This window comes from Eulemur rufifrons, chromosome 17, assembly GCF_041146395.1.
Source record: "Eulemur rufifrons isolate Redbay chromosome 17, OSU_ERuf_1, whole genome shotgun sequence".
Classification (NCBI taxonomy): Eukaryota; Metazoa; Chordata; class Mammalia; order Primates; family Lemuridae; genus Eulemur; species Eulemur rufifrons.
In genome coordinates, this window is record NC_090999.1 from 71139604 (window position 1) to 71165723 (window position 26120).

Consider the following 26120-nt stretch of genomic DNA (forward strand, 5'->3'; position numbering starts at 1 on the left):
AAAGATCTGATACCCCAAATTACTGGCCTAAATAACCTGACTTTTCCCAGTACCTATTTAGGATGCCTGTGATATCTATATATCTATGTATTCCTCATTTCTACTGGCTTTCTAAGTGGTACAGACATTCAGTTCCTGATATTCCTGTTACAAGGAGGTCAGTCCTCTAACCTGTTGGCCCCTGATTTGGTTACTCACGGGTAGACATGTGCTATGTACTTTGTTTTCTACTTTTGTTGCCAATTGTAGGCAACAGGTTGACCTTAAATTTATTTTTTGTTTGTATGTGTACATTTGAAGTCCAGTCTTACTCATATTTTTAAAAAAAGGTAACCTGGATATGTTGTCACAGGCTTGCTCTTTGCGGTGAATGGGAAGCCTTACTTTGGGGACCAAGAACCTGTACAAGGATTTGTGATGAACTTTTCCAATGGGGAAATTATAGACATCTTCAAGCCAGTGCGCAAGGTATGTATATACATTGCCTAGGTTTTATTTCTCATGAGAATAAAACTAAAAAGTGAGTCTTGGCATTCAATCTGTACTTGAATAATTTAAGAAAAAAAAACTTTTAGGAGATGTGCTTTCTTAGCTAGGTTGATGGGAGTATTCTATTATGATGTTTTATTTAGAATAAATGTGCTTGTCTGTTCCTAGATCAGTTTCTTCAGATGCAAATTAGCACTGTGTGCAGTTCGAAGGTTCTTAGCAGTCCTCGCATACGATGGGAGGTGTTTAAATTCACTATAGTTAGAATACCAAAAAATAATAAGTCTTGAAACCAGGAAGCTTTCATCCAAGTAGAGAAGACACCACAAAATATGAAATGTACTTTTATAGTTCTCTTACACTCATCAGAAATCTTTGCTTTTTTTATTGCTATGACTGTACTGAGCAACAAACTTAAAAATAGCACTTCCTGGAATTTGTTCAAGTTTTAAAGATTTGGTTTAGGAAGAGACTAAATTCTGCTTTTGGCTTCACAGATGTTTTGCCACTGTTTATTCTAACGTGATTTTACAAACACAGTGACTACGTTCAACATGCCCACAGCCCTTCTGTCTTCTCACTGTATTCTCTTTGCAGTCTGATTGCCAAACTGATCAGAATGTTCACATACACCACATGATTGTGCTTGGAGCACATCAGTTTTACAAAATTCAGCCTGCTAAAAGCCTGCAAATAAGGATAATTTTTCAAAACATGTAAAGATTTATTGGCTTTACTTCGATCAGAATGCAACTATCATAAGGCACTGGACCAAGTTATATTCTGATATTTGTAATTCTTATATTATTCATTAAAATACCAAGTTTGGTAAATTGAAAAAAAAAAATTCCTTGATATTTTAGAAATTAGTCTGTTAGAATACTGACAGTCTGGTGTTTTATCAAATTTCCTTCCAGAGATATGTATTAAACATCTGCTCTGCATCAGGCATTGTGCTAGATACTGAGGATATAATGGTGAACAGAAAGGATGCAGCCTCTCTTTCAATGGAGCTTTTAACACTAGTTATCAGATCTGAATCAAATCAAAGTTATTCTGAACTAAACATTCCGGTATAAATTCCTTTCTTTGGATTTCTATTTATATACAACAAATAAGATTTTTCACAGAAATATTTCACTTAAAAAGCAATAAGCAATCAAATCTCACATTATAGTAGCCCTTCAGAAAGAAATTTGTTATATTGATAATATACATTTGACTTCCATAGTGTTTCAGATCCTATTGATTCTCCAGTCATCATTGAGCTCACTTCCTCCTATCTGTTGATAAAGAAAGTTAGATATTTAACTTTCTTGCAGGTCTTCACTTTGTATTAGTGGATTGTTTGCCTCACTCATTCTTTTAATGATAATGTACTGTGTCAAGCAGGATATTAATTTATGCATTTTAATTCAAAATGTATCTAGAAATCAAAAGTAAGTGCTAACCAAGAGGCTAGATGCTAAATGAGCCTTAACCTCATAAAAATGTGAAAAATCCTGAATTAAAATTTCAGAGAGCATCCTGCCTAAGCATCAGCATCTATCAGACGTTCAGTGACGAATGAGTCATAATACGTGACTCAGTACAGCAAACTTGAAAAGAATCTCACTCCAAGATGAAGTTTGTTTTTCCTTTCAGTAAACAAGACTTGATATTACACCAAAACATAGAAGGGTATTGTGTCTTGACTCAGTAAACTGAAATCAGTTTATGGATCTCTAAGAATTTTCATTTAATTAGATGATCATCGCAAAGATTAAGTTTGGGTGAAAGAAATAACATGTTGTATTGACTCCTGTGTGAGAAGAAATTCCTCTTTCAACTCAAAAGTAAACTTTCACATAATGTGTCTGTGCCTCTGTTTGTGCATATCCACTGCTTACCTCCTCTTGTATTTCAGTTCTTCTTCTTCTACTATTCCATTCTTTAGAGATGTTTCCATCTGAATGTATGATCTCTATATTTATATCTGTGTGGGGAAACTGAGACAGTAGGACAATAAAGAAGATGCTTCTATCAAATGCTGTCAAAAAGCTGTGAGGGCAAAAACACATATCTCCCCCAAAGCCCTCCCCCATAATCAAAGGAAAGACTTGTGGTCCCTCATCATCTGCTTTCACACACATCCTTCAGACTGGCATGTTTTATCTTCGTTCTTCTGCAAGGCAGCTCATGTGGAAAAGGAAGGGAATGTTCTTACCAGGAAAGCTTTAGGATTTCAGAGTTAACAGATACCAAAAAAAAAAAAAAAGAAGAAGAAGAAGAAAATAACAGTAAACCCAGATGCATGTTGTTTCTTCAGCCTTCGTAATGAAGATTAAAATGACAATATTTGATAATATTTGAGCCGAAAGTTTCACATAAGTTAATTTGCGTGTTCAAAGCTACACACAGTAGCACACCTGGATCTCAAACCCAGGTTTTTGTGACTCTAAAATGTGCTTACCCTTTTAGTCCCCGAGGTACACCTTGGTATGTGAAAAGCTATATTAAGCCACAACATAAACATGGTGCCACTTCTTAGAAGAACTGTTTTACCTAATATTACACAGATTTAAACTTACTATTTTAAAGCACACATAGCTATAATGTGGAGTAGAACACAAATATCATAATGAATTTTTAAAATAAAATACAAGATTTTGAGGGCAGCTTACACTGAGCTTCATCACCAGATAGATGCCCCAGGAAGATGTTATTCGTTTCTGTTGTCAATTTTATTTTGCTAGGGGTACCTCAAAAGAAGAGTTTGCAAAACTTAGATCAGAAGATATTTAAATCTGTTTAACTCTGAAATCCTAAAGCTTAATCCTAAACCTTAACAACATCATTTTCTGCTTAAACAACACAAAGCAATAGAATAGTTCATTGAAAAGGTTACAATTGAGCCTCTGATTAAAACAGGAATAGAGGTCTCATCCACTAAGCCTCCCCCTGAATTCCTCCAGTGGCCCCAAAGCACTGTATTTCCAATAGACCCCTTGGCTCCATGGATCCATTTGAGATCCACAGAATGAGGTTTATCATTATTGTAGCCTTGAATTTATGACATATGGTGATTGATTTAAAGGAAAGGCCAATGAATAGTTTATACATTCCCTACTAACCTTTATAATATTTTTCCTATCAGAACATGTGAAATACTTTACAACCATATATTTTATTAATATAACACAGTTTCTAAGAACATATTATGGCATAGAACAGGGATGGCCTGTAATTTGCAAGTCTGTTCCCGTCATCCACTAGCTGAACCCAAAATAAAGATGAACATTTAATGACAGGCCTGTGAGATTTCAACAAGGCTACATTTTGATTTCCAGCTCTCTACACATTTGTCACAGCACATTTGATAGTATGAAGAAATAAGCCTCCTTAGCATAGCCATCTCATTTTTCTTTTCAGTGTGACAAACTTGATAATTACTAAAGCATAATAGTATCTCCAAAGCATGTGTTCTTCTGCCTCTCCTAAAGTGAGCTAAGAAGGGTGGTTTGCCTCATTAGTACCTTTGTTGTTTTTTTTTTTTTTTTTTGTTGAGACAGAGTCTCACTCTGTTGCCCAGGCTAGAGTGAGTGCCGTGGCGTCAGCTTAGCTCACAGCAACCTCAAACTCCTGGGCTTAAGCGATCCTACTGCCTCAGCCTCCCGAGTAGCTCGGACTACAGGCATGCGCCACTATGCCCGGCTAATTTTTTCTATATAGATTTTTAGGTGTCCATATAATGTCTTTCTATTTTTAGTAGAGACGGGGTCTCGCTCAGGCTGGTCTCGAACTCCTGACCTTGAGCAATCCACCCGCCTCGGCCTCCCAGAGTGCTAGGATTACAGGCGTGAGCCACCGCGCCCGGCCTCATTAGTACCTTTGTACTCAGCACACCAAGGTGGGCAGATGTTGGCTGATAGGCCCATAGTCTGGATAATGCTCCTGTTCATACTCACTAGCCATATTTTTGATAACTGTGTATTCAGGAAGGCCTGCTGGCCTCAAAGGTGAAAGGGATTATCCATGTCCTGCCAACTGGTAGACCTGGGCACCTTTGGAGGCTTCAGTAGACAAATATAAATGTCAGCAATGCAATGTTTTGGGGCTACTCTTCCAGGAACTAGTTCAGTGACCCCTAAAGAAAGTCATATAAAGTGCTCCCCTGTCTCTTGTGTCCTCATGACTCAGATGACAATGACTTGAAATGAAGAACGACATATTAAAATACAGAGTATCTGAAGTAGGTATAAAAGCCCAGGAAGTACTTGGAGGTAACAGTCAATTTATTTCCTCTGTTGACTGAAAATATTACAAATTGGACTTCAAGAATATAAAACCTATGGGATACAATGTACAGTATTCAGGTAATGAGTACACCAAAACACAGGCTTCACCACTATACAATATATACATGTAACGGAACTCAATTTATACCCCATAATCTATTAAAATTTAAAAGGGAAGAAAAAAATAGCATAAAACCCCACATTGCTGCATATCTCCTAGTATACATTTGAAAAAAAATCTAAATATTCTGAATCTTTGAAATGACTTTTCTTATCAGTAATACGAAAATAGTTTTTAAGGCAGTACATGATAACTTGATGGGAACAATAAAAATTAATAGTTGGTCCTTTTGACTTAAATTAAGAAAATGTAATAGTGATTAAAAGGTAGAAGAAACATGAAGGCAAAAATAAATATTTATATAAACAACTAGATAATGTAACATTAAGTAAACAGTACTGTAAAAAATAGTCTACCTGTAAATTTTCACTTTTTAAAAGACTTGAAAGTCAGTGGTGAGGGTTCCTTGACATTTCCCAATGCTTAGAATTATGCCTGGCAAAATCAGTACCCCATGAATGAATGAATGAATGGCTCTCCTTGGCCTAGCGTTGCTTTGATGGGAATCGTTTTGGTTTGAGTGAGACGTTTATTGTTTTTTTGTGGGCTTTGCTCTGTTTTTCTGCCTTTTCATGAAGGATTCAAGCAAAGACTCACCACCCTAACGTGTGGCTCCTTATTTTGGCAGCACTTTGACATGCCTCATGATATTGTCGCATCTGAAGATGGGACCGTGTACATCGGAGACGCTCACACCAACACGGTGTGGAAGTTCACCGTGACCGAAAGTATGGCTTTTACTGTATCATTGTCCACATTTTCTCTCAGTTTTATTGCTTGAAAACACGTGAAACAAAAACATTTGCATTTCCTTCTACTCCTTACTGATGGGAGTAGAAATCAAGGTATAAGGTAGTTGTTAAAAGATCTGTTTGGTATCCATTTCAGGGATTAAGTTAATTTTTTTAAATTTGAGAGAAATATCCTTTTTTTTTTGCTGGCAGTTATCCGCTTGTTTCCACAGATATGCCACAGGAAATTCTTGATGCCTGAAGTAATGTCTGTTACATTAAAAGCCAATGTTAATTCCAACTTAGTTCCAGAAGGAGGAGGTGGCTTTGGCACAGCAGTGGGGCTGACTTGTTTCCATGAGGCATCACTCTCCGCACGGCTCTTTAGCTCTCAGTAGCTGCTGGGCATCTAGGGATGCCAGCATCTGTGTGAGACTCATATTAATCCAAACAGGAAGCCTTTTGAATTTTCCACTTAAGCTTCAACTTTCCCCAGTAACTGAATTGCTATATTTTTATGTAACTCAGAATTTTGGCTGGGGACAGATTTGTTCTGTCAGGTCCAGCCAACTAGTTTCATAGTTTTCTAATTGCAATTTGGACATTATTTTTGATTCTTAAAAGTAGGCTAACGTAGCTCCTAATATCATGCTAAAAAAAAAAATAAGTTTTTTAAATTGAAGTGTACTGAATGCTGACTAGGCCACAAATCTAAATGTCCAGAGATGCTTTTAAAATATAGCAGGATCCAAACAAAGGAGAAGGTGAGGATGAGGAAAATAATAGAGGATGATAAATTTCCACAAGTAGTTTTAGATAGAGAACAAAAAAGCATATGTAAACTTGATGAAGAAAAGAAGTATTATTTATAAAATGAAAAATACAAGTTATAATAAGAAAAGAAAATAAATTGTAACAAAAGAAAGTAAAATTAGAAGTCCAAAAACATTAATCAGATACCCTTCATGTCTTAGATCCCAATTAATTTGGTAACTGCTGTCTTCAGAATTATCCTCTGAGTAACTTTTGCTGTTTTATAATAAGGACCGAGTTAGAGTTGAGTGCACAGAGATGCCTGTGAGCTATTCTACTCTAGCAATAGGTCACATTCCCCCTTGCAAGTGTGGCTCTCTCACCACCTGCCTCCTCAAGGAGGATCCAGAAGGTGTGGGCAGACGGGAAAGCAAAGATGTCTGGGTAATTCCCAACTGCATGACCATACTCCGGATTTTCAGAACAACCAAAAAAAATGCGTAAATACTTTTAAAGATGGAGAAGACTTCAGAAATCTAGCCAATATCTCTATTTTGCAGATAGGAATATGATTCTTGCCCTCATTAAGAGTTAAGTCAGTCCTATAAAAGTCCTTTCTACCACCCTCACGGTTGGTACTTAACAGAGATGCATATCTTGAGTCACCTGGGGAAGGTTTTCAAAATACACTTAGCCAGTCCCCACTCAAGATCTATAGAAAGAAGAGGAATGATAATATATGTATTTTGAAAAGTCTTCCCAAGTGATTTTGAAACATCCCTTGATTGAGAAGCACTACAAATATTTCAGCTTCAAAACAGAGAAGTCCCCTGCATATGCCAGAGTGTAATAAATCTGGGAAATAGTACCTCTGGAACATTAAGACTGCCACTGGAGACTGACCAAGTGTCCCGTTTATTTGCATTCTAGTATTTAACTAGTTAAATCCAGTTATGTCAGCTAGAAGACTGGTAATCCAACATGGCAAAACTAGTAGTCATTCTAAGATGTTGCCCACATGAAAACAGAACTACTTAAAGAAATAGTTTTAAAATACTGTTTTAAGGAATAGTATGATATTATGAATTCCATGAGAACAAGCTCATTCTAAATATGAAGTTCTTAGAATTATATTAGCTTTCCCTAGGAGATTGTTTTCAGGGTTCCTGGAACAACTAATTAGTGGTTTGTATTGAACTCTTTTCTAATATAATAATGCATTTGATGAATTAAGTAAATATTTTCTACTGAGTAAAATTAATATCAAAGTTAAGGTTTCAGATGTTCATTTTGAGAATTCTGATTTTCTTTCTCCTTGCGGTGCTGTGTTACAGAAATGGAACATCGATCAGTTAAAAAGGCTGGCATTGAGGTCCAGGAAATCAAAGGTTGGTCAAATTCTTCTTATGACTGTGAAACCAAAGGTTATTTGTGTTAAATTTTTTTATGGCTCTTGATTGCAACTTAAAAATTACCAGGCCAAAAATATAATCTAGTAAACTATCCATGAATTCTGCCATGTACTGAACCTTTAAACATGCATGTTGCCACTGCTTTTTCTGATAAATGGAATGGTTATAATGAACTCAAATCACTGATTTCAAAATACACTTGGCCAATCCCCATTCAAGATCTATAGAAAGAAGATGAATGATAATATGTGTATTTTGAAAAGTATCCCCAAGTGATTTTGATGTATCTCTTGATTGAGAAGTGCTGCAAATTTTTCAGCTTCAAAATAGAGAAGCCCCCTGCATATACCAGAGTGTAATAAATCTGGAAAATAGTACCTCTGGAATATTAAGACTGCCGTTGGAGACTGAAAAGTGTCTCATGTATTTGCATTCTAGTATTTAACTAGTTAAATCTATTTATGTCAGCCAGAAGACTGGTAATCCCACATGGAAAGTGATTGAGGATGTAAGAAATCTAAAACCAGCAAGCCAGAGATATTGAGAGACAAAAAAATGTCAATTACTTTTGGAAGTACATTAACCTCAAGAAAGCAGAAAAATACTATTCAGCCTACTGGATAAGGCCTTTCCTAGTGGGCTCTGATATAAAAGAGTGAAAATTATCTTTGGGGAGTTAATGCTGTAGAGATGTGAAAAGATTAGCTATTCCCTTAGCTCCTATCTTAGTGCCATTGAGCCCTCAAGATTTACTGAGGGCCTTCTGTGTGAAAGCACTATGGCAAGTCCAGGGGAAATGAAACTATGTCTGACCTCAAGAGACTTACAAGGGGCTGGGAAAAGAGAGACACAGAGAGAGAATGCATACATATATACACATATACACATACACACACACACACACACACACACAAATAAGTATATCATCAGTATATAATATCTGGAATAGGGAATGGGATTTAGCTACTAGTAAGCAACCACTGGGTTCATTTGGAATCCCTGTCAAATTATTTTCTCCCTTTCCTAGAGTCAGTTTATATTTGTACATTTTCTATTATCTGCAGTGTTTTGACATGTCATTTATAATTATGAACTCACTATGGGCTTCTTGTGAGGTGCTTCTAATATTTAAGTAACAAAGTGATTCCATTATTAGTTGCTTTACAAATGATTCACCTAGATATTCAGACTTTACCCGAGACTGACTTGTCTTCCTTTCTCATGAAAGCAGGTGGAAAAGAGATGAAAAGAAACAAGAACCAAGAGGGAGTTTAGGGACTTTATGTAGACAGATAAGAAAATATAGCCGGCTCAAGGGGTAAGATAATATTATAAAATAAATAGCGATTGTTTGGCATTTGTAGAAATTCTACCCAAGCGACACTACTGAGTGGCATTCATAGCACACTCATATTCTGAAGAAGGTTCCTGATGCCCTAATTTTCTATCATTGCTATATATAGAATTATTGATAAGTTCTGTTTGTCCTGGAATGAAGATGTTGGGAAAGATATTATTGATAGTAATAGCTGTTACTTACAGAGCACAAACAATGGACTATATAAAAATTATCAAATATAATCCTTACACCAAGCATGTTTTAGTTGCTATTATCCCCATTTTACACATGAGGAAATTGAGGACCAAAATTACTGCTAGGATAGTAAATATCAGAGCCAGGTTTTAAACCAAAGTCTGTTGGGTGCCAAAGCCTGTGCTCTTAACTACTATTACTATATTGCTGAGGAGAAAGTGATACCACAAATTCATTCACTGTAAATTCTTTCAAGAACTACAGATTGGGAGTGGTTGTAGTATACTCTGAAACCTATAGAATTTCAAAATGGTCTCAAATCATTTCTGTTTAAATAGATCCCACCAAAAAGTTCTAGATTGTGCAGGTTGGCCTGTTGAGAACAGCCCAGCCGTATTGACCTAATCTTGGCTGGTCAAGTCGAGTAATGCTTTCCTGTAGGCCCGTTCCTCTCTCCTCAGCGTGCACCCCTGCATCCATGTGGTCGAAAACCTCCCAAACTTGTAGCCAAACCCAGCAGTTCAAATAGTAAATTTTATTGAAGTCTCTGGCCATGACAGTCCTGTTTTAATACTTACCCAAACTTGAAATGACATTGTCTATTCCTCTTTGAATCCTTATGGTTCTCATTAAACCTTTTTTTAGAGATTATATTTTTATTACAAAAGGAACATAAATCATGCTGCCTCTCTAGATCTTATCTTTTATCAAAATCTTGAAGCTTAATTCAAACCACCCTTCACAAAAGAGAGGGGTAGACACCGTGCCAGATTTAACAGCCCTGTAGTTACAGGTTAATTTTAAATCTCCAAATGCGAGTTGCCTTTAATGACACTTATCCTCACTCTGAATGGTCATATATAGTAGTAATAACAGGGTTCTAGAACCAGTGTTTGAAGGGAGATGCAAGAATAAGAGGATTTGGGATGATAAAATACTTAGGAAAGGGACTTAAATTTTCAAATAAAGTTACTAGGGATAAAACAGTTGTGCCAATATCCCACCAAGACCACAGCCCACACATTTCCCCTACCCCCAATAAAAGATGAAGGTAGTGAATCAGTCCCAAGAAAATTAAAAACAAACAAACAAAAAAAACCTCCCTAGTGCAGTTAACTTCTTGTAACACATCATAGGGAAGCACATTGCATTAAACAAACAAACAAACAAACAAGAATATTCTCTGGTGCCTTATGCACTTCCCTTGTCTTCTAACTTAGTACTTGCTAGTATGCCATAGAAAACCTTTAGCCTTCAGTTCTGTCTGTGATGAACTGTGTATCAATTGTTGTGTTGCTATATCAAGAATGTCCTTCCTTTCTTGTGCTGTTATTCCAATGCCCAGTGGTCTCTGGGCTTCTACCCTTCTGCCAGGGGAGACAGATGTGCACATCCTTATATGTGTGCACTTGCACAGGAAGGCAGCTAGCCTCCCTTTCTAAATGCATTGCTTTAAAGAAGAAGAAAAAAATATCTCTTATCTGTCAGCTTTTCGAAATTATGGTTATCCCCAAATGTCTATAGAGATGCTACAAGGTCTTGCACTGTTGTAAAATTTTAAGATATGTTTCTTCTAGATAGATCACATCTGGCATTTCATATGAGAGGAAAGTGTCATACTGGTACCTCCTGTCTTCCAGAAGCCTCAGGTTCTGGCTAACCTCAGAGCTTCTTCACTCTTTCATTCATCAGGGATGCTCCAAATTACTGGGGTTTTTAATGAAAGAATTTAGGATAAAGAGTAAAAGTGGAAGAATTTGCATTATTCTTTTTGCTTTGAATGGAATTCCTGGATTCTTAAGTGATAAATGTTGTTTTAGGCATTTTATTCCACCTGTAAAGGTTGCTGAGAAGAGCAGCAATATTGGATTTTTTTTTTAAGACTGGAAATTTTAAAAATTTTATCCTCTTTTTCAAAAATATAGAGCGTCTGTTAAATCTTAAACATACTTCAGCTGGTTCCAAAAATTAGGGTGTTCAAGTATTTTTAGTAGATGACAATCAAAATACCAAAAGTGGTATGGAAATCAGGAATTTCTAAAGTGCTGTGCATATATCTTAGTAAGTTCATTGCCTCATTTTCATCACACTTTCTATGAATGCTAAACTGATTTAGTCTATCACCCACATCATCCACAGTTCTTTTTTCCATTTAATGGAGCTCAATCCTTGCTCTGTCTTATCAAAGAAACTAGATATGAGCTAGTACAGCCATTGTATTAGGTGAAAATAAATTCACTAAATGACAGGTAGAAATGTTGGGTAATTACTCTGGTAATACCTGCCTTCAAACAGGAATACCCCCTTCTTCCACAGGCAGCAAGTTTTTGAATACCAAATTACATCTTTGGTCTATGTTTTTTAATCCCATAATCTATTCATTGTTATTTTCCTGTTTAAAAAGTGGAATGAGCTTAAATATACAGAAATTTTGTATATCTTTTCTGCAGTAACAAAGGAATTACACTTATATTCCTCTTGAAACTGGGACTTAGGTTAAATTAGAGCCATCTAAGTCTGTGAACCAACCCCTTTCCTTCCCTCCCTTTCAAGTTTCAAGAGCCACTTGAGTGGACAAAAGAAGAAAAGGGATGGTCTCTCCTTAGTCATAGTTCAGGGAAGGAAACAAGGACTGTGAGGCCATCTGCAAAATGGTAACAAGAATAGCCTGCTCATAGGTTTGGTGTGATGATTAAAGGAGAACAATTCCTGACATAGTGTAAGTACTTAATAGATGTAATTGAGTCTGTGAAGGAGATTGGCTCAGAACATTGAAGCAAAAAGCTAGAACCTGCCAGTTGTTTGTGTTATAAATTATGTCTACACTGTCTTAAGTAATTCAGGAAACACCTCCTTGGAGGAGTGTCCTGCAAGCTACGAAACTGGTTCTACACATGTTCAACATTAACCAAAAATTTTTCTGATTGTGTTAGGCTACCTATCCCTACCATTTTGTCAAAATCTGCCTCAGGCCTCATGATACACTATGTATTGTAGGGTAGAAGGGCACGCCAAGAAATTAAAATTCCAAAATCCTTGTGAGTCTTTTGGCAAATGTGGTTGTAACTTTTGGCCTGGGCAAATTCTTTTAGCCTTTGCACACTAGGGTTTCTGTACAAACACACGTATGTTCTTCTTGGGGTCGAGAATGTCTCAAGGCTCAACCTCATTTTCAAGTTATTAGATCCCTGCAGCAGCTTATGTAGTTTTATTGCATCAGTTTCTCAAACAATACTTTAGGCCTGATACCTACCCAGCACCTGCCAAGGCCACAGAATAGTTGCACAGGTTATTTTCATCACTAATGGAAGACTATTCTGTGCATTGGTGTGCACTCACAATTTGTTGAGAATCATATAAAAGAACCTGAAAAGGACACAGTTCATTTGTTCCTTTTGTAATTCTAGGGTTAACCTGTGCAACTATGCATATGAAGTACCAAAAATTCATTGAACATGAAAAAGATTTATAAACCAAAGATACAAGGAAATGAATACTTACTAAGCCCCTTCTTTATGACATACATTTATATCCAACAGTTTTATGAAGGAGGTATTATTATCACAGTTTTACAGATGAGGTTACTAAGACCCAGACAATTTAAGTAACTTGCCCAAAGTTATATAGCTAGTTTTAGAAGAATTGGGATTTGAGCCCAGATTTGTTTGACCCAAGTATGCACACCAATTCTTTCCCCTATACTACACTGCCTGTTCATGTTAACTTTAGAAAAACACAAAAGAAGGATGTATGTTTTGTGGAATTATAGCTAAAGAGGGGATTAAAGTTAAAACCAAGGAAAACCAATGTCAGGGTGAAAAATGATTCAGTGGAAACAACTAATCACAATACCTGCTGCCAGTTCAGTAGATTCAGATATTGAATCATGAAATCCAGGTGCATTGGACTTAAGAAGTTCTTTGTGAACAGTGTTGATTTGACTGGGTAGGGGTGGGTGAGAGGGTTTTGGGATTTTTGAGTCAGTTGAATATTGTGAATTCTTCTTTCCCTGAAGAAGCCGAGGCAGTTGTTGAAACCAAAATGGAGAACAAACCCACCTCCTCAGAATTGCAGAAGATGCAAGAGAAACAGAAACTGATCAAAGAGCCGGGCTTGGGAGTGCCCATTGTTCTCATTACAACCCTTCTGGTTATTCCGGTGGTTGTCCTGCTGGCCATTGCCATATTTATTCGGTGGAAAAAATCAAGGGCCTTTGGAGGCAAGTAAAATGAGTCCCTTGAACTTGGAACCTGCCTTTGAAAGAGTGTTTGGCCTTATCCTCAGGAGTTTGGTTGTGATTTTTTTCACTGTCTTTTTTTTTTTTTTTTTTTTTTAATGCTCTCTACCTTTTTTGACGTTATTGTCTATGTTCAAAATATTGTCTGTAGCATCACAGTAGAAAATATATCTGGAACCTCTAAAATTTGGATAGTTAGATTAAAATATAGCCTTTAATATTGCCTTTTAGGAATTACTGTAAGTGTATTTAACGTCTCCATATGAAATTGTGTAGATAACAGAGTCAGTATAAATTAGTTGAAGGGTCAGGGAGGAGAAGGATGTTTCTTCTGTTAACAATAGGCCCAGTCCTCAAAGTACCTAGGTCAGTTATTTGGGGTTGTATTTTTCTCCCCATCATACTGGCTCTAGCTCCTAGCTACATGACCATGGGCAAGTTACTTAATCTCTCTAAACCACGGTTTCCTCATCAACAAAGTGGGGCAAATGTTTACCTTGCAAGGTTGTGCCAAGATTAAACAAAATAATGCACATAAAGCATTTATCACAGTACCTGGCACCTAGTAAGCACTCGATTAAGACGACCAATGATTCTAATGAATAATCACTGGGAACAAAGTAATAAAAAGCATAAGAAGTCATAAAAGATACTTGTCTTAAACCTCAGCTTCCTCAGGAAACCAACTGTTTCTATAGCAAACCATCTGGTAGTTTCTGAGTAGACATAATTTAGGCCATCAGCCTTCCATAACTGAACAAGACAGTGTCCAGTACTGGAGTCAGTATTTTATAAAACCATTATCACAGTATAGGATCCAAGAGCTGAGTTCCTTTCAGGCCATCCAAATAAAAAAGAACCCAACCCACTATTCTCACCTCTCAGTACCAGTCCTTTGGCTGGGTCCCCAGGTCCTAAGGCAAGAATCTACAGCTGTGTCTGGGAAGAAATCCATGGACCAGGGAGGGAGGCAGCATTTGATCAAGAAACAGCATCTGATCCTATTTCAGATCAAGGCTGTCATGGCAGGGATTCAGTGCCCGTGGCAAAGCCCTGACACAGAAAAAGGCGTGGAAACAGAAAACAGAGAATTCACTTTAATAAGTTTTTCCTGGGCGTTCTTTTGCTTTTCATCTGCAATCAATAAATCTCTGCAAAAATACAGTTAACTCTTCTGAAAAAAGGACTCATATTGAGCCTCTGTTAGGATCTGAAACTGTCATAAGCAGGGACAAAGAGAAATAAAGGTAGTTGTCTTCATGGAGTTAGAGAGAAGCTTCAGAAGAGCAAGAATCTTGTGTGTCCTCTTTACTGATGTATTGATGTGTCCCCAGCACAAATAACAGTTCCCAACACTAAGGATTCAATAAATAGTTGTTGAAAGAATGAATGAATAAATAAATCTCACCGGATAGATGACATATAGAAGAGGTGACGTATAAAAGTTATAGGGGAGGGTGGTTAGCGTAGTGATAAATACTCAGAGTATCAGGAACAGTGAGGCCTGGGGGCAGGTGGCAGGAACCGTGGTAAACCAACCCAATCTGGCAGAGGAAGTGGCCAGGGAGTCGAGGTTTGGTCCCTCCTTTTGCTATTAAGCACATGTGACATGGCACTGTTACATAATGCGGACTTTACAGGAATATGCTGGGAAGGCAGAGACCTAGGTTGAACCTCAGTTGAAATTGCCATTATTCAACCATGTTTTATTTAGCAAAATCACAATTTTATGTGATTCAGTCCATACATTTAATTCTAAAAGTAGATCAGCCTCTTGCCTTTTTTTCAACATTTGTTCTTGATAGATCTTATCCAATCTATTCGAAGGTTTTTAGAAACCTTCATAAAGGACATTCCTTTTCAACACACCTTTATTACATGTGAGCTCCACATCAGGCACTGTGCTAGGCACGGGGAATCAAAACTAAGGAATGTCCTGCATCCTTGTGGAATTTACAATCTATTTTGTTGGCTTTCTAACAATCTTAGCAGATTCTTCTTCCTTTCTTGCCTGGCCCCTGTCATCTGCCTGTTAGCTTTTTCCATGATGCTAGTTTCACTCCTGGTTAGAGACTTAATAGAAGAACCTCAAGGCTGAGTTAGGAGTTTTCCTATAGTCTGACCATAGCCCTTGAGAGAGTGGGGGAAGCAAGGGAGGAGCGTGCAGGGAGACACACAGCAAGGGAAAAGATGAAATCCATTGGAAGTTCTGCCTCTGCATAAGGGAAGAGGATTGTGGATCCTTCATAGAGATGGGTGGTTCTGTGGGAGCATTTGAGTCACCTTGTGTGCTTGGATAATCCTGAGGTTTTCAGGTCCTTTGCCTTCACTTAAATCTTACATAAAGGAGAAATTATGTACGTGGCTCCAAAGCTTTCTCAAGCAGAACATGTACTGTTCTTAATAGAAAGAGTAAAGCCTAAGACAAATATTCCTAAATTGTGGTAGCCAAAGCTTCCAAATTTTTACAAATTATTGGTAACAATTCTATCCCAGTACAAAAAGCTACTGTTTATTGTGCATTTACTGTATACGTACCAGGCAGTGTTCCATCTCAACCTTACCGATAGGTGGGGATTGTCCTTGATCACTCTTTTCTCAGAGGAGAAAACAGCAGCTCAGGGAAGTGATTTTCAAGACAGCACAGCCTGCAGGAGATAAGGCAGGAGTCAAGCCCAGCTCAGGCCCTTATGTACATGTCGATAGTATAGTGCCTTTTTTTTTTCCTTAGAATTGCATACAGACAAGATCCAGGCCTTTTTAATCATTTATGAGTTCCAGATTTTGTGTTGGAGGTTGAGCCCATGGATTGAGGAGGGTGACTGGGACTCAGTTTGAAATGTACCATCTTTTTTTTTTTTTTTTTTTTTTTTTTTAGCAGATTCTGAACACAAACTGGAAGCAAGTTCAGGAAGAGTACTGGGAAGATTTAGAGGTATGCCTGTGACCTTTTAGAACACTTCGCGTTTGGTTTGAAGTCAACAAGCTCATGTCGTTTAAAGAGCAAGGAGATATTTCATATTTTGTCTCTGGAAATGAAATGCCTTGCGTGCATCATGGCACCCTCCCAGTATAAATGCTGAATGCAAAACATAAACTCAACTAGTTAAGTGTATCTCTAGCAGCAAATTTCCCAGTTTCATTTTTTCTACCGTTGCCATCCTGTGTTATCTAATTCTCTTTCCCTGCCTTTTATCTGGCCTCATTTGTCTTCAGTAAATTTTCTGTCACTCCTGTCAGCATGCCAATGCTTGTCATAGTGACGATGACCTTTTCAAAAAGGTCATTGAAATGAAGAACTGCTCGAGGGATGCCAGTTCTGGAGAGACAGCTGGGGGAAAGCAGGAGAGGAAATGGGCATCTGAAATAGTTCTACGGAAACATAATCCTGGGGAGCTTCTGTGGAGTATTAGCTCTCTGGCTCTGTAGGATAAGTCTCTGTCACTTTTTTTTTAAACATCTATCCTTTCCCATCCCCAACTTCTGACTTTGTTGACCACTTAAGAATTTACAAGAGGATTGAGAATCATCTCAATTCTGTTATTGTTTGCTTTCTTCAGGAAAGGGAAGTGGAGGCTTAAACCTTGGAAATTTCTTTGCAAGCCGTAAGGGCTACAGTCGAAAGGGGTTTGACCGCCTTAGCACGGAGGGGAGTGACCACGAGAAAGATGAGGATGACGGAAGTGAATCGGAAGAGGAATATTCCGCGCCTCTGCCTGCGCCTGCACCTTCCTCCTCCTGAAAACCAGGCTTTGGATTTAGATTGAGTGAGATTGACCAAGAATGCCAGATTCCTTTCCCTTTAGCACGTTTAAAGTTCTGAGTATTTAATTGTAAACTTTACTGGTCTATGTGGGACTGTACACATTTTATTTACCTTGTTTGGATTAAGTTGGCTTCTGTTTCTAGTCGAGGAGTTTCCTGAAAGTTCATAAGAGTGCCATTGTCTTTATATGAACATAGAATAGAGAAACAGTCCTCTTCTTCCATCCTAGTACTAATCTAGCTATGGAAGGTTTGCTCATTTACACTTCTGAGACTTTTCGGTGGATGTAAATAACCCCATTCTCTGCTTGAACACAGTATTTTCCCAATAGCACTTTCATTGCCAGTGTCTTTCTTTGGTGCCTTTCCTGTTCAGCATTCTCAGCCTGTGGCAGTAAAGAGAAACTTTGTGCTACGTGACAACAAAGCTGCTAAATCTCCTTCTATTTTTTTAAAATCACTAACATTATATTGCAATGAGGGAAAGAAAAAAAGTCTCTATTTAAATTCTTTTTTAAATTTTCTTCTTCAGTTGGTGTGTTTCTGGGATGTCTTATTTTTAGATGGTTACACTGTTAGAACACTATTTTCAGAATCTGAATGTAATTTGTGTAATAAAGTGTTTTCAGAGCATTAGCTGTCAGAGTGTATATTGCAATTTTTGCATATTTGCAGGTTTTGTATACAACCTTTGTAATAATTACACAAATCACAAATATTAGTGAAACAATGTCTTCAACCAAAAGAAATATGTTATATTGTACAAAATTTAGAAGATATTTTGTTATGTAGCCAATATAAATTAAAAAACAGCCTGAATTTACATACATTTGTAAAGTCAGGCTCTCTTTTAAAATTCACAGAGGGTTTTTGCCTGTATATCAATCAGAGAGTAAATACTTCAATAAAAGGTGATCATAGCTAAGAGGAAACCTGTGTCTCAAATTTCAAATTGCATATGTAAATGAGTCCATCAGTGCAGATTACTACTAACAGTTTTCCCTTTAAAGAATAATTTCACCCAAATTCCCATGTATCCATAGGAATATTCATCTCATACAGTGACTGCAAATTACTTTAAAAACATCTTTTTCATAATCCATCCATGCAATTTAGTAAGACCCTGCTAATTTTTCATTTTTAAATGATGGGACTGTGGAAACCTTTCTTCAAAGTGCCTGCTTGCATTTCAGGCATCTTAGTAGTTGAAATAATAGAGATATAACTGACTGATCATGAAAACAATGCAGGCTACTTTGCAAAAAAAAAAAAAAAAAAAAAAAGTTATATTAGAATGCTTTCCAGCTATGTTATTTTTTAAACTCTAACTTGAGGTAGATTTTTTTTTCTCCTCATAATTGATACCAAAGAAAATCTGATTGAAAGATTTTGTCGGCCGGGCGCGGTGGCTCACGCCTGTAATCCTAGCACTCTGGGAGGCCGAGGCGGGTGGATTGCTCAAGGTCAGGAGTTCGAGACCAGCCTGAGCGAGACCCCGTCTCTACTAAAAATAGAAAGACATTATATGGACAACTAAAAATCTATACAGAAAAAAAAAAAAATTAGCCGGGCATAGTGGCGCATGCCTGTAGTCCCAGCTACTCGGGAGGCTGAGGCAGTAGGATCGCTTAAGCCGAGGAGTCCGAGGTTGCTGTGAGCTAAGCTGACGCCACGGCACTCACTCTAGCCTGGGCAACAAAGTGAGACTCTGTCTCAACAAAAAAAAAAAAAAGAAAGAAAGATTTTGTCACTTTCCGTATATTTTCTTCATCTTCATGTTAAAGCTGAATTTGGGCATCCTCTACATCTAGAAACTTCACCTTTTTTTGATCCCTTTGCTCTTTTTTCTCAAATGAATAATACATTTTTCCTCCCTCTGCCCATCCTTCACGCTGCTTTCGCCACATCAGTGGTAATATAGAGTCATAACACTATTCTGATGTGTGGGGGAGTGTGTGTGTGTTCCCTGTATCTTTTATATTTTCATTTCAACATAAAAATTAGTCCAGTGCCCAGGACACATGTTTTACAGGTTGACTTTGATGCTATTCAAGTTTTCTTACACTGGGGAAATGGTTTGACTTGCACCAAAGCCATCTTTGTGGTGCAATATTTGATCATCAGCTCTATTAGCTACATTATTTTAATGTTATGTACACCTAATCTTGTTCCTGAACAGTTTTACAATGGCTTCATTGAGGCAAAAAAATAGTTCAGTGATAAATTCTAAAAAGGCAAGAAAGAAAAAGGGAAAACAAATATAAAAATGAAAAAAATTGATACAGGAATAATTTCTATTACACCTACTTGTGGAAAGCCAATTTGGCTCCAAACTTTCTGGCAGCTCATTAAATAATATCTGATTAGTTACATAATTCATGAATCCATTTAACATTTACTATTCCTAATAATAAGACCAGAAAAATTTGCTACGAAGTGTCCTCTGAGAGCACCATGTTGTGTATTAAAGTCTTCAACAATATCCATAGAGTAGACAAGTACATTGTGTAGGTCTGTTCCTGCATATATCCCTCAATATAAGCATATGGGATTATAAGGGAATAGAATAAATTTGGAAACAGAAAGTCTGCTAGGGTATTACAATTCTGTTCTAGCACTCCACCTCTATTCTACTAACCTGGCTTAATTAAAGATGGTAGACTAGAAAAGAGTGAACAACATTGACTTCAGGCAATCTTTCCACTGATTATTGGTCTTGGCTGAACTTCATTTATTGAGCCAGTTAGAGATTGCACTCTCTGGGAAATGCCCTAAAGGAGTGGATCCCAGCCCTAACTACAGTAGAATTACCTGGGGAATTAAAAAAAAAAAATCTTGGGCAATTCAGAGATCCTGATTTAGTTGGTTAGCAGTGGGATACTGATGTAGGTCAGGTGATTCTAATGTGCAGCCAGAATTGAAAACTGTTGTCTTTGAGAATGGCTGTTCTACCTTGCCAATTACTATATGTGGATAGCTATATTTTTACATAAATTATATTTACAGATGTTTAGAGAGGGAAGATGGGATCTGAGGTGTTTTGATATGACTGTTAATACCAAGATCTGAATGCCTTAATTGTTCAATGTGTTAAATTGGATAACTAAAATAGGTGTAATTGACTCACTAAAAAAGCAAAGGGAAACAGCTGTGCTTTTTTCCTACTAAAGTATCCGGAGAATATAATTTGGAGAAGTTAAAAGAATAGCTTTGTCACTCATTAAGTTGGCCCTGAATTATCATGTGCATAAAGTCTTTTGTTCTAAGCTTTTGTCCTTAGTTTATTAAATGAGCATATTCTTTTTTCAAAATTGCCATGCATCTTTAAACTCTCACCCAGATGTTATATAAATCAAGTATTTAAGAAGCTGAATGACAATGGAAGACATACACTTTGTATTAGGGCTTATTCTCCAGCCTGTCACCTATACAATAGTTCAAAGTTAATATAGGTCAAAGTTGATGTGGCCTAGAGCAATACTTCTCAAACGTCAGTGTGAATAGTAATGGATTGCAAGTACTTATTTTAAGAATACTGACTTGGTTCCATTCCCAGAGTTTCTGATTCACTACATTGGGTGAAGCCCAGAGATCTGCATTTTCAAAGAAGCATCCCTGGTGATTTGGATCTAGGTGTTCCATGGTTCATCTTCAAGAAACCTAATCCTACAGAGAGTAGCTAAGCCTTAAAACATTATTAGGCACACAAAGCCATATTCTAAAAGACAGGGTCTCTGTAGAGTGATGGCTAGACCTAAAAGTCATTGACCCTATTTCCTCAAACTCAGACCACAAAAAAACCAAGATGCAAATTATCTTCAGGGCCCAAACTTCTCAGCAGTTTCTCCCTTTAGTCCCCTGACACTGATTATCCCACCAGGGGAAACAGCTGAGATGCATGGAAAGACCACTAATGGCCTCCCTAAAACCTCCTTTTAAAAAGCAGTAAACTAAATACAAGTAATATCTTCAGCAGGCCACTAGGTTAGACTTATTATTTTTTTTATTTTTGAATCACATCTAAAGGCAAGCAAACCTATTTGGTGTATTTTTACAACATCATGATTTAATTAAGAGAGGTTTCATTCTAGAGAATATCTTGATGATGTAACTCTTCCTCATAGCCTTAAAATTTTTGAAACACCAAAGCACAAAGTTATCAGTCATATATGCAAAACACAGAGAATATATTTCCTGTGCTCCAAAATTGAGTACACACTGTACCATCATACAGAAAGGATTTACCAAAGAAGACCTGATAAATGCTCATGTTCAGACATACCAAGATATAATAGGAGCTCATAAAAACAAATATGAATGCATTTCTGAACAAAAATGTATTTTATCTTACAAACTCTCTTAAAATGAATAAAACAGTCATTTTGTATGCTTTTTATTTCCTCTATTTTATTAATACTACATAATTCTCCATGCCTTTAAAAAAATATTGTCTGGGACACTGAAGGGTAAGTTGTATCCTTTTTAATCCTGGTTCTAGCCTCATACTCCTTTGCCTAATAATTTTTCCTTCTCAGCAGGAGATTTTTCATGACACAAACTCCCTGTAGTTGTGATTCTCTGTTTTGCCTATTTGGTAATTAATTTGTTCTCTAGAATAGGAAGAAATTGTCAAGCATGCGTGTGGATGGAACAATACAGTTGCGCTGGTGTTTACAGCTCACTTCTCAGTAAGGAAACAGTACTGCTATTCAATAGTATGGCCCATTCTTTGCTAATATTGGGTTTGGAAAGAACACTGGGTTAGGGTCAGAAAGATTTGAATTCAAAGTTCTAGATTTGATTATTTTATACACCATTATCTTAAGCTTCTTTAGTATTAATAATAAATTACAACTCAATTCAAACAGGTTTAAGAACAATTCTTTTTATTAAGAATTAATAACAATATAATAAATAATGATAAAATCATAATCAAGAATTAATAATTTATCAATAAAAAGTGTTATTGTTTGATTCACATAACTGAAAGGCTCAGGCATGGCTAAATCCAGAGACTCAGATGTTGCAAATAGTATTCTTTCCCCCACCTCATTCCTCCAGTTTGGCTTTCTACTATATAGAGTTTGTACCTACATGAAGACTCTTCACATTTGCAGTAATAAAGGTGGCAGCCAGCAGCTTTCAGTTTAGATGCTACCAGCATTCACTCTGAGATATACAGCTTCTCTTTCTATAGCATTCCAACACATTGACTAACTAGCCTGATTTGGTTCGCATGTATCTTAGTTTTGTGTCACTGTGAAGAAATACTGGACATTGGGTAATTTATAAAGAAAAGAGATTTATTTAGTTCAGAGTTCTGCAAGCTGTACAAGAAGCATGGCACCAGCATATCATCTGGTGAGGGTCTCAGGCTACTTCTTGTCATTGCAGAAGGCAAAGGGGAGCCCACATGTAGAGATCCCATGGTGAGAGAAGAAGCAAGGGAGAGAGCAGGGAGCTGCCAGGCTCTTTTTAACAAGCAGCTCTCACAGGAACTAAGAGTGGGAACTCACCCACCACTGAGGGAGGGCATTAATGTATTCATGATGGATCCATTCCCATGACCCCACCACCTCCTGTTAGGCCCCACCTCCAACACTAGGGATCAAATTTCAATATGAGATTTGGTGGCTACAAACCAAACATATCCAAACTACAGTAATATGCCAATCTTGGAACCTGGGGCCAGGGAAAGTGAGTTGCTGCATTAGCCAGGTCTCCATGTAACTACATTGATGATTTAGAAAAGATTAGTTTCTCCAAGAAAATTTGGGATACAATTTGCTAGTTGAATTAAGAGTTGATTTTAGGGAAGAACAAAATAGCAGATATTCACTACTGTTATATTAAACTTTAATCACTTGACCATAACATTTCTTAAAGGGGTTTACTGAAATAACTATTTTTGTGATGTCTAAATTATTACATTAAAAAGGGACATCAAGTGATTAAGTCTATACCAATGTACACATGAAGGTAGCCTCAAATTCCCAAAAACAATACTAAATACAAGAAGAAATGTTAAATTTTGTCTTGTCAAAATAACAATGAAAACAAAAAATATGCAAAGGGCCAACAGCAGAGATTGGAGGTCTAAAAGTCATTTTAATACTATTATTTCTATCGATATAAGGTTGATGGAAAAGGGTAGTTTCTAGTCAATAAAAGAGATAAAAAGATAAAACAACAAAATTTGGTGATCAGTCAATCCTATTTATTCCAAAACAAACACGCAAGCAAATTACAATGTTTTCTGCTGTCCCCACTTTTTACTCTGAAAATTTTAAAGCTACAGAATTATTGAAGACTATTACAGTGAACATCCATACACTCTTCTCTCAGATTCACCATGGTTAACATTTTGCCATATTTTCAGTATCTCTTTGTCATAGATGTACATACATATATGCACACACTAATTTATTTACTTCTATTGAGCCATTTGAAAATAGTTGCGGTATAAGCAATTTTTTTATACCAATGATACCTCAATGAAATGAGAGAAATTTTTTAAATTAAAAATAACTGGAGGAACTGGGGGAAAAAGCTGAAGACATCCCAGCCTTTACCTTAAATACTTCCACATGTGTAACAGAGGTAAAGACCTGAAAAAGGGCAAAATGTGTTACAAGTTGTCTCTTTAAGCCTCCCCCGACTCTCTTTGGGAATTAAAGCCTACATTCCTGCTCAAGGCCAGTGATCAGAGGGGCAAAGGAGTGTTCTTTGTTTTCTAGTATCTTAAACCTCAGGAGATGGCTCAATGGAACAAAGGTCGTGAGAGCATCTTCACCAGAGATAAGGTCGACCAGCACTACCAACCGTAGTTCAACAGCAATAGCCTGAAGCTGAAAACCCCCGTATTCCTGCTTAAAGGGAGGACGATGGTGCTTTAAGATGAGAGTCTGCCATCCTCCTCATGTGCCATCAAACTAATAAACTTCTCTTTCCTTTTCCTCAAACTACTTGTCCTCATTTTTTGTTAAGAGTTGGGGATCTTTGTTCTACCTCAGGGACAAGTACTGAGTTAACACATGTATTGCGTAATAACTAGGACATTCTACATGACCATAAAACTATTACTATACCCCAGAAATTTAACACTTATTCCTTATCAATCCATATTCAAACTCTTAGTGTCCCCACAAAGCCCTCCATATCTTCTAACTTTTGGTGCAGGATCCAATTAAGGGTCACATAATGCATGTGTTTATTGTATCTCCTTTGTCTCCTTTTATCTAAAGTAATTCTATTGCCATTTTTTCCCTTCTAAAACATCAACATTTTTTAAGAGTCCAGGCCAGTTGTCTTGCACAATGTCTCACTGTCTGGACTCATCTGACTGTTTCCTTGTAATTGTAATGTTGCCTGCTTCCCACTGCCTCATACTAGGAGGCACATAATGTCAGTTTGCCCCATTATTGGTGATGCTAAATTTGATCATTTAAGTAATATTGTGTCTTCCAAATCTCTCCATTGTATATGCCCACCTCTACTTTGCCTTTAGAAAGTGATCTGAAAGAAAACATTTTAAGAAGATATGCGTATCCTATTCCCCAACATTTTACCCAATGGATTTAGTATACATTGATTATATTTTTCTGAATCCATAATTTTGAGGGAGTTCTTAAATAATGATTTTCCAATTCTATCATTTCATCTTCATTTATCATCTGCCATTCTTCTGTAAATGACTGAGAGTCTTACTGTCTCACCCTTAGAGAAATTGGCAGTAGCTACCCAGGAGCATAAAACAATCTCCTCATTTTATTGATAACAAATATGACATGCTGCCCAAACTCATGGTACAAATATGGTCAAATATATTTTATTTTCCTATATAATTACTCAAGTCTTTCCCTTTCTTATTGGCACAAAGCCAATTATCAGCCTTTCAATGGCTACACCATCTTTTCCTCCTCTATAATTGTAAAAAAAAAAAAAAAAATTTTTAAAAAAACCCTGTGTCCCCAAAAGACATGGAGTCAGTAGATTTTCAGAGGCAGTGGGAGTACAATCAAGTGTGATTCAACCACATTGCGATTGCTTGCTTCCTGCTGCCTCATAATGTTGTTGAAGATAGTTCTCTATACAAGATCTAAAACACACGCTCTCCTTCTAGCTGCCCCAATCCAGACTACCCTCCCTAAGTGCTATACATACCTTCCGGGGGCTGAAACTTTTAGTTCACACACAGGCCCAGGAGTCCTGGGTCAGGGCTGATTTTCATATCTTATGCCTCATGGACACAGAACCATCACCTGCCTTCCCTTCCCATAAACCACACTAGGAGCTTTTCCTCAAACCTCAAAACCCAGATTTGGGTGGCCCCTCGTTGCTAGAGACCAGCTAGCTGTTTGTGCTCTGTAGCCCTTTCCAGGAGATACTCCCTGGTGAATCTCAAGTCCCCAACCTTACCTAGAGAGAACACTTCCATGATTCAAAGGTGATTTCTGACATCGGTTTCTAATTTAGTAAATACTTCTGAATGTCTAACAAGTAAAAAACTCAAGTTCTGGGTACGCAGTAGTGAAGGGTAATATCCCAGCTCTACTGAGATTTACATTCTAGTGGTGTGTACATTTTACCTTTTTTTCCTCTCATAGTAAAGAAAAGAAAAACCAGAATGTAGTCAACGGAATAGAAGCCGAACTCTGTATAATAATTTAAAGAGGTTTATTCTGAGCCAAGTTTGAGAACCATCGCCTGGAGTCACACCCAAGAAGCCTTGAGCAAGTGGACTTGCTGTGGTTAGGTTGTAGTTTGGTTTTATACATTTCAGGGAGACAGGAATTACATGT

At 37.2% G+C, this 26120-nt stretch overlaps 1 protein-coding gene across 13 annotated transcripts in view; it reads left to right on the forward strand.

Moving 5' to 3' along the window:
• Positions 1 to 18249, forward strand: part of PAM (peptidylglycine alpha-amidating monooxygenase) — a 263682-nt gene extending 245433 nt beyond the window's left edge. For 2 of the 13 annotated variants that reach the window (XM_069492649.1, XM_069492648.1), the window contains 6 exons: positions 353 to 468; positions 5516 to 5615; positions 7706 to 7759; positions 13333 to 13536; positions 16433 to 16489; positions 17115 to 18249. In XM_069492649.1, the coding sequence (XP_069348750.1) occupies positions 353 to 468; positions 5516 to 5615; positions 7706 to 7759; positions 13333 to 13536; positions 16433 to 16489; positions 17115 to 17296 (713 nt within the window). In that variant the 3' untranslated portion in view covers positions 17297 to 18249. The remainder of the gene's footprint in view (positions 1 to 352; positions 469 to 5515; positions 5616 to 7705; positions 7760 to 13332; positions 13537 to 16432; positions 16490 to 17114) is intronic. The other 11 variants (XM_069492651.1, XM_069492652.1, XM_069492650.1 and 8 more) reach the window with 11 other exon arrangements.
• Positions 18250 to 26120: the final 7871 nt, after the last annotated feature.